At 33.0% G+C, this 16,838-nt stretch overlaps 1 protein-coding gene across 2 annotated transcripts; it reads left to right on the top strand.

Annotated features, from left to right (window-relative positions):
* The first annotated feature begins 3,595 nt into the window (after nt 1-3,595).
* Nucleotides 3,596-16,838, top strand: LOC130443885 (acetylcholine receptor subunit alpha-like 2). Of its 2 annotated transcripts, XM_056778775.1 has the most exons (8): nt 3,596-3,958; nt 6,156-6,200; nt 6,261-6,370; nt 6,817-6,997; nt 8,548-8,704; nt 10,484-11,048; nt 13,967-14,150; nt 15,225-16,838. In XM_056778775.1, the coding sequence occupies exons 1-8, from the start codon at nt 3,767-3,769 to the stop codon at nt 15,420-15,422; spliced, it is 1,632 nt and encodes a 543-aa protein (XP_056634753.1). In that variant the 5' UTR covers nt 3,596-3,766; the 3' UTR covers nt 15,423-16,838. The 2 variants fall into 2 exon arrangements, with proteins under 2 accessions (XP_056634753.1, XP_056634746.1); XM_056778768.1 differs by having other exon boundaries at nt 3,616-3,958; nt 6,156-6,370; nt 15,225-16,836.

The raw sequence follows: 16,838 nt of genomic DNA, 5'->3' as shown, positions 1-16,838 counted from the left end.
ATTAATCTAGAAAGCAACATAGCAACATCAATTTTAACAGTAAGGATGCTATAAAAGCATTTAATTCCAATGTTATGGAATGAAAGTTGAAATTTAAATGCCGTAGGAAATCAAAGACCTAGATGAGTCAAGATGAGGCCAAAAAACATTTTACTCTCTAGATACCTTAAAGCTGTACAAGAAAATGCAATTAAGAGAATAACTGGATTGATACATTAAAAAAAATTATTTTGAAACTTGTAGTACGGATGGACCTGAAGGTGTGACAAATCAGGATTGTTCTTTGCTACATTCACACAGTTGCTTTCTTACATAGCTCCTAACGGGAATGTGGCAGTGCAATTTTTTTGAAACGTAGCAGGTCTTGTATGAAGTGCGTCATAAATTCAAGAATGTAAAAAATAATTAGGATATTTTAGAGTTTTCTTAATGTTCATCGCCTTTTTCTCTTCGTAATACCAAATATTAAAATCAGTGTCTGAAGCTCTACAGCATGAAAATAATGCTAGAAACTAAAATTGTATCCAATAAACTTTTGTATAGATTTACAAAAATAGAAAATGAGTATCAATTTCATAATTTGCTTACAGCAAAATATGAGTGACAATGAATGTTTTTAAAAATAGAGGGTGGATTATAACGGAGCGCTTTTCTTCAGTTTACAGATATATGGTGAAGACATTTTAATCGCTGTGGATGAAGAATTTATTGTTTTGAAAATTTATTCCATTGAGGAGCTTCCAGAATAACTATTAAATATTTAACCACTCGTGTCAAAATCACATGTAAGGAAAAAAATGTCAAAATAAAAACTAATAAAAAATTTCTTACTATTTTAGAAGATAAAAGATGCTGCAAACATTATACTCTATATATATATATATATAGATTCACTATTTGTATAAGTCTGGTACACAAGGTACACCACTCCAAAAGTCCTATTGAGCAATTATATATTTATATATTTGCATTATTGTTGTGATAATGTGTACTCCTTTTAATATATTTCCCAAACTTTTGCATAACTATGTATTAATTATTAGAGAGTTGTGGTGGAGTACATTTATGTCTTATTGTCATTTTGAAGGTGGTTATTTGAACGTGATACATTTGAAATTACAAATCTCCTTTAATTAATTATCTGAAGATGAATACACCTCATTCAAACGCAAAATATATTAAAAAGAATACACTCTGATTTGATTGCCACATTCCCACAACGGTAACAAAAAATAGTTGGCAAAGACTTCGTTCCAATTTGTGTGCTAATATATAGTGAAATAGTTACTAATATGGGGTTTTGATTTGTTCCATGCATTTCTATAGATGGGTCTTTTCTTATTACAAAATTCGCATTAACCGTATACTGGTTATTAGCGATTTTTAAATGTTAGTATTTTATCTACAGATATTCATTGAATTAAGTTTATAGTCGAGATCTGTCTGAGGTTATTTTGTGTTTATGTCCTAAAATTTCGGATATTGTTCGTTACGATTATGTGCTTCATAGTCAATTAGCAATTGCAGTTGTCACAGGTTTGTCAGCAAATAATTAACTATCACTCATTCGCGTATGGCCCAGAGGGAGACGCGTTAGAAGAACTTCATCTCTACGATTTTTCGAAACCACTGACCATGGGTCTTTCACTTCTAGAAGCTTGCATGGACGTCGACCATTTGTTCTTCCACTCATCGAGTACATTACTTTTTAGGGTTGATCTAATATCGGTTAAAAAGTTCACGCACTATTAGTATTTACAGATTTCTTAGCTGCCAGGTCTCCCTCTTCGTTTCCTTTTACTCCAGTATGTGAAGGGATCCTTATGTTAATTGGTTGAATGCTAAGCTCTTGGAGCTCTTTGCATCACAGTGTCTGAATCTACTTATTTCTTGAGAGCAAAATGTAAAATTTTTACTTTCACAATTATTTTAAGATAGGTTGTAGATTTAAAAGGAATTCACACTTTTTCAATCAAACCCATGTTTTTGTTAGTATAAATTCGAAACAGTAACAGAGGAAAAAAAAGAAAATTTAATCATCGACCTTTTATCCTGCAAATTTCATTTTACATAAAAGTTATGAAACAGATTTAGTAAGTAGATTGACTCAGAAACTTAATGAATTTTCAATAGATTGGAAATGAGCAATTTCGTTACTGTTTAAATATCCTGTTGCAATTTCAACGATAGACAGAATCGGACACGAATGAAAGTATGGAAAACGATAAAAGGAGTTAAAATTTGATTCATTCTACATCTACATTTTTTTCGCTCTTTGTCATTCTTAAATTAATATTTGATTCAAGCTCTGAGTAACGACAATATAAATGCCATAATGAGGCTACCTAAAACCAAAGCTTTCACTGTTCGATAGTTTTATGGATATTGTCAGTGAAGTACACTGAGACCTTCAAATATGATTTTGAATCTTTAGGAAAACCCATTTTACCAGAGGTTTTTCAAAAAACGTTTTCCTAAACTGCTCAAATTTCCTCTGCAAGTGTTTAATACTACACATGTGCTCAAAAGTGCTTTTTCTACTCTCAATCGAATCAAATCAAAAACAAGAATACGAACTGGGGGTTCTTCACAGGAATTAAGCCTACAATTTTGCCTTGCTGAAATTATAGCAAATTTGCGAATCATTTAGTTGTCAACTGTTCAATGAAGTTGTTTATTTGGAGTGGAATATGTAAAGCGTTTTCTTTCTTCCGGCTTTCAAATTCCTATACCAAAGTTTATTATCCTCTGGAGTTACTAAAGGTTGAACCACCCAGTTTTTGTTATTCATTTCATTCTAGGTAATTTAATATCTCAACCAAATGAATGTAGTATTTCTATTATATCCTTACAAAAAAAATCAAAATGTCAAACTCAAGAAAGAGAACTTTCATTTAGGTATGTTTAAGATATAAAAACCTAGTAGTAGAAAATACTAGATAATAAATGCCAAGAAGAAAAAGAAATCAAACTAAAGAGATATCCAGATCTACAAAAGTTCGAATTTGTAAAACAATGTTGAGAACTATCCTGACATACGCCTGTGAAAACTTGATAATGGCGAATAGAACTAAACAGAAATTGGAAATCTGGAATAGAAGAATACTAAGAAGAATTTTTGGAGGAAAGCAGACACAGTTAGGATAGGAGAGAATATCCATGAAATTATATAAATACACACTTTTTAATGTGTCACCAATCAGCGTGTTTATATAGACAGAAGATTACAATGGCTGATCACTTAGAACGAATGGACGAAGTCAGATTCTAGAAACGAGCTGCGTGGAAGATACCAGAGGGCAAGAGGAAAAGAGGTAGACCAAGAAAACGGTGGAGGGAAGTAGTGGAAGAAGAAAAACATCTAGAACTGTACAGTAAAAGCAAGAGATCGAAAGAAGTGGAGAGAAATTACAGGGCTATGGACCTAAATGGTCTGCATATAAACGTAATTCCCGATGTAATCTTTCATCATTCTATGCTGATAATAGTTTTGGTATCCTCTTTTTATTTAAAAAGCAAAAATGGCTTGATCCGTTACTGGCGCGCTGCGCGCTGCTATTGATTTCTCTAAACACAGTCTCCGTCACAGGATTCTAGTTCTATGAGAGACGCATCCTTGAGGAAGGACGTCCACATTTCTCTCCTGTCCACAATAATGACCTTTTGGCTAAACTGAACTTTGAATCATCAAGGGGATGTTCGTATCCCCACAATGCGATTCCAGTGATTTTCTTAATGCTATTACACTTGTGTTCACAAAACAATCATGAAGTTGGAATGGGTGATTTTTGTGTTATATTTTTTTTGTGTTTTAGACAATTGTTTTTGTAGTCCTGACGCGAAAAGACTGTACGATGACCTCTTAAGTAATTACAACAGATTAATCAGACCGGTTAGCAATAATACGGATACTGTTTTAGTGAAATTGGGCCTCAGATTGTCACAGTTGATTGAACTGGTAAGACTCTTAACTAAATTTTCGATAGATTTAGGCGTGTCTATAGTTAATACTGTCAGATATAGTTTGCATGATAGCACAGAAAAAAAGTAGGTAAATATTGATAACTTCCTATATCAAAATTTCTTAGGCTAGAATTAGTGACATTACGGAATTAACTAATATAGTAAACTGTAAAGACTGGAAACCCAGATTTATTTTTATAAAAATAGAATAAAAGATAATGGGTTACGATATATCCATAAAAATCATAGAATTCGTCAGTAATATTCCTTAAAACAAATTCCAACTCACCTTTATGAACAAATCCTTTTGATTAAAAACTGATAAAAGTTGATGCGAGTGAAGAATCATGATAAAAGTGGTTTTCAGAAAAACCTGAAAATTATTTTCAATTGTGTACCACTAATAGGAGTAATAAAATTCAAATTTAATGAGCCAATTATTAAAAAGTGATCCAGTTAATTGACATAGCAGAAAAATCATCGGATTCATCAATAATTTACTCAATTAAAGTGTACCTACTTTGTTATGAAGAAATATCCGTAGCTCTTCATTTACTCATATTTTTGGTATATTGTTGAAAACAGATTCGGAGAATATAAAGCACGTGACGATATCTTTGTCCTGCACCGAGATATTTTTATTTAGAAAAATATATGGCCACTTCTAAAGGACTCACCCCTAGCACTTCATATTGAAGGCAACTTTTGAAATTCCAAGTTACCCAGCTTGACAGAACAACAGAGGGATTGAGTTAATGTGGTTGATATAAGAAATATTACAATTATTTGGTCTCAACCTGCTTACTTCACGCAAATACTCACCACATTTGGCTGTTGCCAACGCTTCAATCTGTCTAGCTCTTAAAAATCCACAAAAAAAAGGTTCAAAAATAATAATTGAAAAAAGTTTATTTACACTCTTCCTATTCGTGGGATGAATTAATATACACTGCCTCTTAGATTCTTAATTCATTTGCACAATACACTTATAATAATTTACTTATAAATATAACTTAAATAATTACTTTTACTAATTCATTTAAAACTAACTATTTATCGTTTATATACCTCAATAAACTTCTACAAAGTTCTAGAAACAAAAGAAGTAAATAAATAGACTTTCTAAGAAGAAATACTGTAAATAAAGCGCCTGCAACAACAAAAATTATATGCACTCTAAAAGACGCCGCCCGAAAAGCGTCGCGAGATTTCCCGGAATTTTTAAAATTCCATATTATTTGGCAGGACCGGCCTAGGGAACCATTTCGCGAACTTGTTCGTACCAAGAAAAATAATATCATATCACCAACCCTACCAATATCACATTGCTGGGCTCAAAGCTAACAAACCGATTGAGGCCTTGGAAGCAACCGTGAAGAGTGATTCGTTGTGTGGAATATATAGATTGAAACTTTGGAATCTAATTATTCTTTAGATTAAGGAACAAATAATCACCCTAATCCATACTGAAACAATGAGAAATTTCAACACGCTCGGAACCTAATTCATTTTTTCTAAATAAGTTACTGCAGCAGTTTCATATCCACCATTTTCTACACATGTTTAAACAACAATATGAGTGTCTTTTCCAGATATCTTTCCCTATTTTATGTTTGACTGTCATTATCTCTGCTCCTCTCATCTGTTATCCTCTCCAATCCTGATCCTTGACCCAAATTCATTTCCTTGGTCTCTAAAATTTCCCTGTAACTGTATATTATGATTGTTTTCATAAAAATGTTATAAAGCTTCGTTGTCCCTTCTGTTTTCATCCCACAGTATACTATTAACTAGCAATATTTCTTTTTCTCTAAGCATTTTGGTGCTTGATTTTTTCAACGAACGATTGTCTGTTTGAAAGGTTCATTGCCTGATATTTGCTGCTAGCACACTGTTTAATTTTCTATTCACTATTCAGTAAAAAATCTTGTTCTGTTTTTTTTCTTTCCGAGGGTGCATTCAGGAGATAATTCTCAAAACTAGGATCAAGAGGATATAAAATAACATTCAGATCATTTGAAAGGCTGGAATGTATACTGCTGTTCCATACACATACACTCTAACAACTAAACTTTTGCTTCGAAAATATGAGCGTCATGTTAATTAAATGATTTATTCGCTACAAGTCCAGTAGCGTTTGTATTATTTTTTGTCAATAAGCAATTTATCCGCAATTTTCTATTTATTTTCAGAATCTAAAGGATCAAATTCTTACTACAAATGTTTGGTTAGAACATGTAAGTATTGTATTTCCCAGATTCAGAACATCAAATAATTATTTTATTTTCATTTTCAAGGAATGGCAAGATCATAAATTTATGTGGGATCCACAAGAATATGGTGGAGTCACTGAACTATATGTACCATCTGAACACATTTGGTTACCAGATATAGTTCTTTATAATAAGTAGGTTAACAATTCCTTATTATTATTATTACGAATATTAATTGAAGATTCAAGACTGGTTTCACGCACCTGTGACTTCTGAATATTTTTGGTATAATCAGCATCAGTTTTTAATCAGCATTGAACAATTCCGGTACCGAAGTAGAGGATGGGATACCTAGGACGTACTCCACCACTCCACCGCTCACTGATTTTCTTTTATCGACTTTGAAAACTAGTAGTGAAATATTTAACTACAAGTCTGGTGCTGCCTTTAAACATCTTTACCTTTACAAACAATTCTAAGAAATCATCCAATTAAAACCTGACAAAACCTGTTTCAATTTTTCAACAAAATTATTGTACAATTTACCAAAGAGCAACATGTTACATCATATTAATCTTATTTAAACTGGATTCTTTGTTCATCTTGCCCAAAAAGGAAATTTTTTAATTATTTTTTTTAGTGCTGATGGCGAATATGTAGTAACAACTATGACGAAAGCTGTACTAAGACATACTGGCAAGGTGTTGTGGACACCTCCGGCTATTTTCAAGTCATCGTGCGAAATTGATGTAAGGTATTTTCCATTTGACCAACAAACATGTTTTATGAAATTTGGTTCATGGACGTATGATGGTAATCAGGTAAAATTAGACAGATATTATACAGTTAATACCTTTGACAGGAAATTACTTTATTAATTCTATTAGGTCTAATTTTTGGTAAACTTAATGTTATTTTTTCACGGGCCAATTGTAGTTGTTGGAAAAAAATTGTTCGTTTCTGACCGTTCTGATCACATAAGTGATTCGGCTCCGTTTATATTTTATATAGTATCCGCTTCAAATGACTTAATATTGTTTACTAGATTTAGGACAAAAAAAATCGATATATCGATATCTTTTCAGAGAGGAATCGATGAATAATATCAACAAAAAAAACGTATTTTTCTAGTGAATATGCTTAAGCTGCTTTGTGTACTATAATATAACGTACAACGTTGGATATACTTCAATGTTCAATGAAAAGAGCTGATGATGAAAATCAGTCATGTATTTCATCGATAAAACACTTAAAACTCCCTCAAAAACTTTTATCCAGTTAACTTGAAATAACAAAACTGAAAATTAAAAAAATCGAACTCTAAACAACATATTGTCATCAAGGATGCAATCGATAGTCCTTGAAATGAATAGAAAAAAATGAATTCAGGTCTATGGATAATTCCTTCTTTCTTCGGTGTTGGTAAAGTTGAAATTTAATTCAATTTTGAAGCTACAGAGGTATAATTCTCTTAAATAGTTCTAAATTTTCATCTGTCCAAGTCCTTGAGCTTCGATTTCATCTTTTGATGTTATTTTGCAACGACATAAATTACATAAAGAACTGGCTGACCATTTTTCTCTGAATTTGATGACGACAAATTTTCTTTCTTCGCTCAGTAATCACCAGGCATATTGTTGACGAATCATGGCTCTTTAATTCCTCTGCTATTTGAATAGTGTCACGTCTCGTTTGCCTAGTGGGAAGCTTCAATCAGAGAATCTCTGTTAGCTATTCAAAAATGCTTCCTTCTCTGTTGTAGTGAAAACGAGCTTACCTACAGATTTACAACAATAATTTTCATAAAATTTATTACTTATTTTGAATTATTGGAAGCCCCTCTTATGATTAACCTTCCATCGGCAACTCCTGTTAAGACCTGTTTAGTTTTATCATCATTATAGTTCGGATAATATCAGATCTATATTTTGCGTTTGTAATCTCTGGGGGTTTGTGAAAAAAAATGAATGGAGGTTGTAAAGAATCATTTAGAGATTGTTATTAATTTGCTCTAGTCAAATTTAGATGACATAATAAAAACCATTGTGTCATAGATCACTTCTTGTCCAGAGCTTTCAATTTCTACAGTAATTTCGCTCGATATATCGATTATTTCGACTATGAATTTACTGATATTGTCTAAAAATGCCGATACGGTACATATTTCATTCATTTCCCATCCTTAACTCGACCACTCACGGCGGTAAAGCCCTTCTAAAAAGCATTCCACATTCTAAGAATGTAGCCCAAAGATCGAAGAAAATGCGTCTTTAAGGCAAAAGGTAAAAGTAAAAGATATCAGTCACACTAATTAATCTAATTCATAGTAGGTACTATATCTGATAGTAGTTTTTTGTGATTTTTGTTGCAGATCGACTTAAAACACATAGATCAAAAGGTTGGAGAAGATAAAGTTGAAGTAGGAATAGATTTGAGAGAATATTACCCAAGTGTAGAATGGGATATATTGGGTGTTCCCGCCGAAAGGCATGAAAGATATTATCCTTGTTGTGCTGAACCATACCCAGGTGAAAAGAATTTATATAGATATAGAATATTAGGAGTAGTTTTTTGTAGAAAAGGAATAAGTTATTGTGTTCCACAATTGCCGAAAGGAATTTTTTTTCAACACGGACCTCTGCGGTAAAAGGATTCGACCAATCGCCAATAGGCGTTCGGTTATTATTAGAAAATAAGCATTTTAGTAACGTAGACCATATAGTTACATAAACTGCTACTCTTCCCTTTCTTCCCACCAAAAGGAAAACTGAAAGACATCTATTTAGGAATAACGTCAACCAGTGGAAATTTTCAATTCATATTTTTTGCATTTTAATTAGTTAAACACAACAAAAACATCTTTTTTATCCATTTTTTTCAATAAATAATCTGGTATAGTTGTAAAGAATAAAAATTAATTTTGAATCTTCTAAATCAATTCGAATTATAAGAGTAATAGATTCGCTTTTACCAAGGGAATATAGAACTCTGCATAGAAGATCATTTTGACGATTTTTTCTACTTTCTTGGCCAAAGTGGCAGTAACTGTATGACTAAGCTTAGAAGGATAATTATCTCATTTCAAAAATAAATAATAATTTATAATAATTGATCACTGATTCCTTTAAACTAAAAACTCAATATTAGTTTTATTCTAATTTGAGTCATCTATATTATCTTCAGACGTATCAGCAATAACCGGTTCGATGAAAAATCCAATGAAATTATCAAAATTATACATATTCTTCTTTTCACATTGCTGACGACATTAGTAACTAGAATTTGGTTTTGAAATAAGACTTTTTCTTGATTTCAGCACTTAAAGGTTTTAAGTGGAAATCGAACTAAAATTAACGAATTACGTCGGCTTGCTCGCAGTAGCACAAGAATCATAAGGGACAAACAAACTACGTAGGATCAAAATCCTTCTGTCGCGATGCAAAATCAATAATTAAAAAAGCTACTAAAAAAATAAGAGCAGTATATGTTTAGACTATACTGAAAGACAAGCAAAATGTCGTTCAAAATTGTTCAGATTTGATAACTTTGATCTCTGGCTGACTGTATCGATATAGCAAACCCACGTCGAACAATTAGCAGAGTGTGAAACACCCTTAACGACTTTGTTCGATCACAGCATTCGCAGACAACCGATCCATCACATGTAGCAATGTATTGTTTTAACGGCATTATACAGAACCGTTTTTTGATCGCTTTATGACAAGAGACAAGTGATGAAACCTGGACAAACTGTGGAAACTCATTTCGAACAATTGGATCGGATTAACCAATTTTCAAGACTAACCGTGGAAAAATTTTATAAATTAGGATGTGAGGTCACCCAACAAACTCGCATCATATAATTTCAATTTATTTCGACAGCTATAACATTTTCTTAGTAGAAAAAAATGTGAATGATATCCAAAATACCATCTCGAGATATTTTATTCCATATCCAATTGATTTTTAGTCCTGTAGGTGAATAAAGTTTATAGGCATTGGAAAATAAAAACTTGTTAAGAAGATATTAATTCAAATGAACAGAATAGATCTGAAAGGGTCATAGTGGAATAAACCAAAATCCTCGGAAAATTTATTTAAATATCCATTTTAAAACTGTTTGTTTTTTTCTGAATAGATTTGCAACTAGACATGCAAGAAATATTGAATCTTTATATTTATATTTATGTTTATATTTACTATAACGTCTACCAAACATCTTCATACGAATTAGAAAATTCACGTTGTATATACAATATTAATAATCAATAATAATATTAATATTAATAAGATGTTTTTTGTTTTAGATATATTTTTTAACATAACGCTCCGAAGAAAAACCCTTTTCTACACAGTTAACCTTATAGTTCCATGCGTAGGTATTTCATACCTTTCAGTACTAGTCTTTTATTTACCAGCCGATTCTGGAGAGAAGATCGCTTTATGTATAAATATTCTTCTATCGCAAACGATGTTTTTCCTTCTAATTTCCGAAATTATACCTTCGACTTCGTTAGCTCTACCTCTATTAGGAAAATACATTCTGTTTACAATGGTTATGGTAGGATTTTCCGTAGTTATCACTATAATAATTTTAAACGTACATTATAGAAAACCGAGTACTCATAGAATGGCACCGTGGGTGCGAAATTTCTTCATCAAAAGTGTACCTAAGTTGCTACTAATGAGAGTTCCGAAAGATTTACTGACGGAACTAGCGGCAAATAAAATACCAATACATAGATTGTCATTGAAGAAGAGAGAACTAGAAATTATGCCTTCTAGTAGATCATCTTCGTCTAGTACTTCTAGTTCATCCATGAATAGAATTAGTGGATGTAACGGGTTACATACTGGTACAACTACAGCAAGGTTGGTTGATTAGATTTTTATACATAAATTCTATCTTATAAGTGCAATTTGACAGAAGAATAACTACCTACACATTTGATAGATTTTAAATTGTTAATTATACCATATTTCTGATGACGTGTCTTTAAATTTAATATAAATCTGATAACTCAACAAAAGTTTTTTACGTCAACCTTCAAAGAAACCGAGGAAAAGCTATGTAAATAGTTTATATCTTAATTCGTGCGGTTTGATAAGAGATGGAGTAACTTGTATCATATTACATCGTTCCAATATTCCGAACCTGCGTTGGAGAGCTACAGTTATTGTACGACTTATCAGAAAAATTCTTAGCCTACTATAGAACCAAACAAAATTTCGATGTCAAAATATTTTATTACAGCGAACCTGCAACGTCTCTAGACCTTTCAAAAAAATGTTACTTCTTGCTGTGCAAACCAGACCTCCACAGCTATAATTATCTCCTTGTTGGAAAAAAATGTACGACTTTTTAAACTTTTTTTCGGTTAAGGAAAGAGATGATAGTCTGACGGAGCCAAATTTGGTGAATAAGGGGGGTGTTCTAGTAATTCAAACCCTAAATCACGAATTTTTTGCATGGCAACATGAGATTTGTGTGCAGAGGCGTCTTTTCTCTATATTTTTTCCCGTAGAGTGATCAGTAGTGTCGAATAGTAATCTCCGGTTATTATTCTACCTTTATCCAAAAAATCAATCATGATTACTCCATGGCAATCCCAAAAAACTGAAGCAAGAACTTTTCCAGCAGACTTTTGGACACGAAACTTGGAGTGTCGCCATTCCATCGATTGTTGCTTTGTTTCTGGATCGTGGAAATGTACCCAAGTTTCATCCATAGTAATAATTCAGTTTAAGAAGTCTACATCGTTTTCAAATCGAGCACAGATTAAACGCGATGCTTCTACTCTTGCACGCTTTTGGTCAACATTCAAACATTTGGGGATCCAGCAATTTTTCTCATGTCCAAATTAACGTGAACTATATAATAAACGTGTTCGTATGAAATATTCAGTGCTTCAGATATCCGTTTTAGCCCAATTCGACGGTTTGATAAAATCATGTCATGAACTGCATCGATATTTTCGAGGACTGACACTGAAATTGGCCCTCCCTATCGTTCATCATCTTCAATGGAAAATTTACCTCTTTTGAAGTTTGCTGTCCAATTTTTCACGGTCGTATACGAAGGACATTGATCACCAAGGATATTAAGCATATCTTCGTAAATCTGCTTACCTCTTAAGCCTTTTAAATACAAGTACTTGATGATTTCTGGATACTCCAATTTTTCGATTTTCACAATTTCGGTGGACATCTTTTTTCTTTAAATTTATTGCGTAACTCTGGTTTATGTTTTTTGACGTCAAACTTTACACTGACACTTCTGATAATTTATTGTTCGTTGCTATGGTAACGCAATATTTTGTTTATGCATGGAACTGGTCTAGGCTAGGTCTAGATATCAATACATCCTCGAATGTCATTCATTTGAAGCATTAACAACAATAATTTTTTTTAACTCAAATATGTCGAACTTTGCTCCTGAAAAAGTGTTTTTGCGGGGAGTTCTTTTTCATTACTTTAACATGAAAAAAAAATGCAGCCGAAAGTCATCGTATTTTGATTGAAGTTTATGGTGAACATGCTCCAGCTGAGCGAACGTGCCAAAAGTGGTTTGCACGATTTAATAGTGGTGATTTTGGCTTGGAAGACGATGGGCAACCAAAAAAATTTGAAGATGATGAACTGGAAGCATTACTCGATGAAAATGATTGTCACCAAAAGCAAGGAAATTGGGTTCCACATGAACTCAAGCCGAGAGACATCGAAAGGAGGTTTTGCATGTCCGAAATGCTGCTGGAACGCCACAGAATGAAGTCATTTTTGCATAGGATTGTTACTGGTAATGAAAAATGGATCCATTACGACAACCCCAAGCGCAAGAAATCATATGTGAAATCTGGCTAACCAGCCAATTCAACAGCAAAGCCGAATATTCATGGCGCGAAGGTAATGCTGTCTATTTGGTGGAATCAGAAGGATATGCTGTATCATGAGCTGCTAAATCCGGGTGGAACCATCAATGGAGAACCCTACCGAACACAATTAATCCATTTTAAGGGAGCAGTAGCCGAAAAACGCCCGGAATATGCGACCAGATACATGACAATAATTATTATATTATTATTATAATAACTATTTGAAAACAGTGGATGGGAAGTCTTACCTCACCCGCTTTATAGCCCAGACCTTGCCCCTTCTGACTACCATTTGTTCCGGTCGATGCAGAACGTCCTCACTGGAATACGGTTCACATCAGAGTAAGATATCAAAAATTGGCTTGATTCATTCTTGACTGCCAAGCCTGCGTAGTTCTTTTGGAATGGGATCCACAAATTGCCAGAAAGATGGGAAAAGTTCATAGCTTCAGATGGGCAATACTTTGAATAATACTATTGTTTTTTTGAAAAAAAAACACACAAATTAAGTTCTAGATCACAATATCTGGAAACTGCTTCGTCCCACGGAAAGTAATTCTTTGCTTCTAGAAGTGGCCATATAAAAATAGATGATCCAACTTCAGAAATGGTTAATCAGATCCGTGACTATCTACTAAACAACCCAAAATAAAAAGACGTGATATAGCTATTCAAGTGAATAATTTGTCTGAATAGGTATTCAGTATTGCATATGAAAAAGCTATTTATAAGGTGGATGCCGCCATTGCTCGATGCCGATCAAAAGCTTCAAAATAATATTGGGATATTTTCAAATTGAAAAGTGATTTGCGTTAACATTTTCATACGCTACAAGCTAAAGTACAATCGAAACTATGCACTACAGTATTGTCCTTGATTGAATTCTCAATACAGTTATAGAGGTATTCTGGTTTTTAGATTGAGGGGATTTGCTGGCACATTGAGTGAACGCCTCGGATACAATGGACTGTCTTCAGTGTTTTCGGGATTAGATGAAAGTGATTCTGGCACAAGAAAAAAGTATCCATTTGAATTAGAAAAAGCAATACATAATGTAATGTTTATACAACATCATATTCAGAGGCAGGACCAATTTAATGCCGTAAGTAAACATGGGATATTTCCAGCAATAAATATTCTCGAGCATTTTTGTAGAATTTACCTTCTCAAGCTTATCATATTCGTATTCTAATTATTTCTTGTGGCATTAAATTTGCTTAATTAATCAAATTACCGCCAGCTTCTTCAACATGTTTGCTGTAATCGAGCACCGTAAATATGTTTTTGTGAAATTTGGTCGCTTTTCTAAGGTTTGCAGGGCCCTCTTCAGGGCAAACTTAGCTCCCATCTTCTTATACTGTCAGGTTGTTCACCAATCCCCAATCCATAGCAATTTGTTTCAAGTATCTCACCTATATTCTTTCCAATTCCTTCCGCCTATTCTACCATGATTATTATCCCAGCTTCCTATCCAGCTCTCCATATATGTCCCAGTTATCTTGTTTTTTTTTTTCAATCTTCACCACATCTTTTCCCCTCAGCACTTTTATTTCTTCATTTGTTTCTGTCTATTGTTAGTATACTTTGTTAGCTCATTGTCTCTGCGCCTGAAGTCATTATGAACTTTATTTTTGTTTTATATGTTTTAAATTCCATTTCTTTAGTCTTCAATATTTTTCTATTTGTACAAAGTAGTCTCTTCGCTGATTGTATCTTCTCTTTTATTTTTTCTGTTCTTTCTCCATCGTTCTTCATTATTATACTTAGATACTTGAATTACTACTACTATTATTCAAACTCACATCTTCCGAATAATACTTCTTCTCTCTTCTGACTACATTTTTTATATTTCGTCTCCTGAGCATTAATTTCTAGACCCATTTTTATCTCTTTTCGTCAATTTTTCCAACATTTCTTTTATTACATTTTGATTCGTTGCTACTATGTAATGTCGTGCGCCTCTATGCATCATTCCTTCAATTTTTTCCATGATCCCCCTATTTATTATATTTCCTTTTTAATATTGATTTAATACCCATCAATATTCGTTCTTTAGTGTTATCTTGCCACACATTTCATTCTTCCTTATATCTTTATATTCTTCCGTGCGAAAAACTTGCTTTGGGTAACTATAATAAAACATATTTATTCTTTAATATGATGATATCATTTTCAGGAAGACCAAGACTGGGGCTTCGTAGCTATGGTGCTAGATCGGTTGTTTCTCTGGATATTTATTATAGCTTCCATAGCCGGTACCATATCTATTCTATGCGAAGCACCAGCTTTGTACGATGACACGAAACCCATCGACATGGAGCTCTCTTCGGTTGCTCAGCAACAATTTTTACCAGATTTCGAAAATATTCAATAATAAATGTACAGATCTCATTATAATGTCTCAGTAAGCTTGGTTAGTGTTGCTAGTAAGAGTCGATTTACCAAAGAAACGCTCCTATTATCTCCATTCAAGTAGATACACGATCAACGTAAGTGTATACAGGGTGTTTCTAAAGTAATCTAAGATATTTTTGTGAGTGTTCCGTCCTTCAGCTTTATTTCTCTCGTGAACGTTAATATGTGTAATTCAGGTGATCATATACACTTCAAATGGATCTTTTTTGCTACGAGAAGATGCTCACTTCTCACAGCCGATGAGAAATGCTTCTAGTTGTTAAATATCTTCATGTTCCATTCCATACACCCCGGGTATAATGTTCTGAGGTTCCGTAAGTAAGTCTCTCCCACGAAAAAATGTGGAAAGAAGTTGCAGAACCTGTACGTTGTATCCTCTTTTAATCCTATGTGTCCATTAAGGCGGTAATGATCTTTTTTGGTTACAGTTTCCAAAGAATATCTTTTCTTTTTGCCCTATCTATATCCTTTTCTAGTATTTTTTCAATTGTCCTATAGCCGATTTCACAAAAAGGTTCATGTCCTACGAAGAGTTAATACGTCGCTACTTTGACAAGTCTATAAATTCATTTCTCTCCACTCCAGTGTCTCTCGGCACAAATTATTGTAGGTATTATCGCCCACTTGTAATATATTCCGCGTTTTTACTATGTTTCTAGTTATAACTATCCTTACTTATAGAATCATCCATTGCACAGGTCTAAGTATATCGTTCTAGTACCTCCTCATCAGGAGTAGTGCCAGAAGTAGTGCCATCTATCTCCACTCTAATTAAATAATAAGTTTTCAATTGCAGAGTTGCATTGTTATGTTTTTTATGATCGTTCCTCGTACTTCGATATCACATTTTGAGGTTAAAATAATTCTGGATACATCTGTAAAGTGATGCAACTATATACTTAAAAATGTCGATAAGACAGGTGAATATGGAACGACCCGCAATAATATTTCTGGTTACTTAAGATTCTCTTCTTTCCAAAACTCTCTTAGAATAAAAATATGATTAAATAGGGGATACATTTTAGATATGCACGTTACATTCAAATAAAAATACGATTATCATTCATTTTTTGTGCTAGTTCAATTTAATCTATTCTGAAACTTGTATAATAATTACATATTCCTATTAAACAATTTATTAACTAACCAGACTTATAGAGAAACTATCATTTAGCTCTATTTGTAATTATGGACGATGGAATATGTGTACATCTGAAGAATCTTCCTTAAAATTAAAAAAAAAACAATTTTGAAAATGTTCAATAGGTAAGGCCGGCCTCAGTTAGTTTATAGAAGATTCTTCCAGTAGAAAATAACTATGAATCATTGATAATCTGTTTTTCTGATTATTAAATATTTAATAAATAAATAAATG

This window comes from Diorhabda sublineata, chromosome 1, assembly GCF_026230105.1.
Source record: "Diorhabda sublineata isolate icDioSubl1.1 chromosome 1, icDioSubl1.1, whole genome shotgun sequence".
NCBI lineage: Eukaryota > Metazoa > Arthropoda > Insecta > Coleoptera > Chrysomelidae > Diorhabda > Diorhabda sublineata.
Note: the sequence above shows the minus strand (reverse complement) of the source record. Positions and strands in the feature narration are given on the sequence as shown.

Bases quoted from the DNA above. Each gene is read 5' to 3' on its own strand.
- LOC130443885 (XM_056778768.1), top strand. From the start codon at position 3,767: ATGAAGTTGGAATGGGTGATTTTTGTGTTATATTTTTTTTGTGTTTTA. The intron at 8,705-10,483 runs GTGAAAAGAATT...TTTTTGTTTTAG, and splicing joins TTGTGCTGAACCATACCCAG to ATATATTTTTTAACATAACG. The intron at 14,151-15,224 runs GTAAGTAAACAT...TATCATTTTCAG, and splicing joins GGCAGGACCAATTTAATGCC to GAAGACCAAGACTGGGGCTT.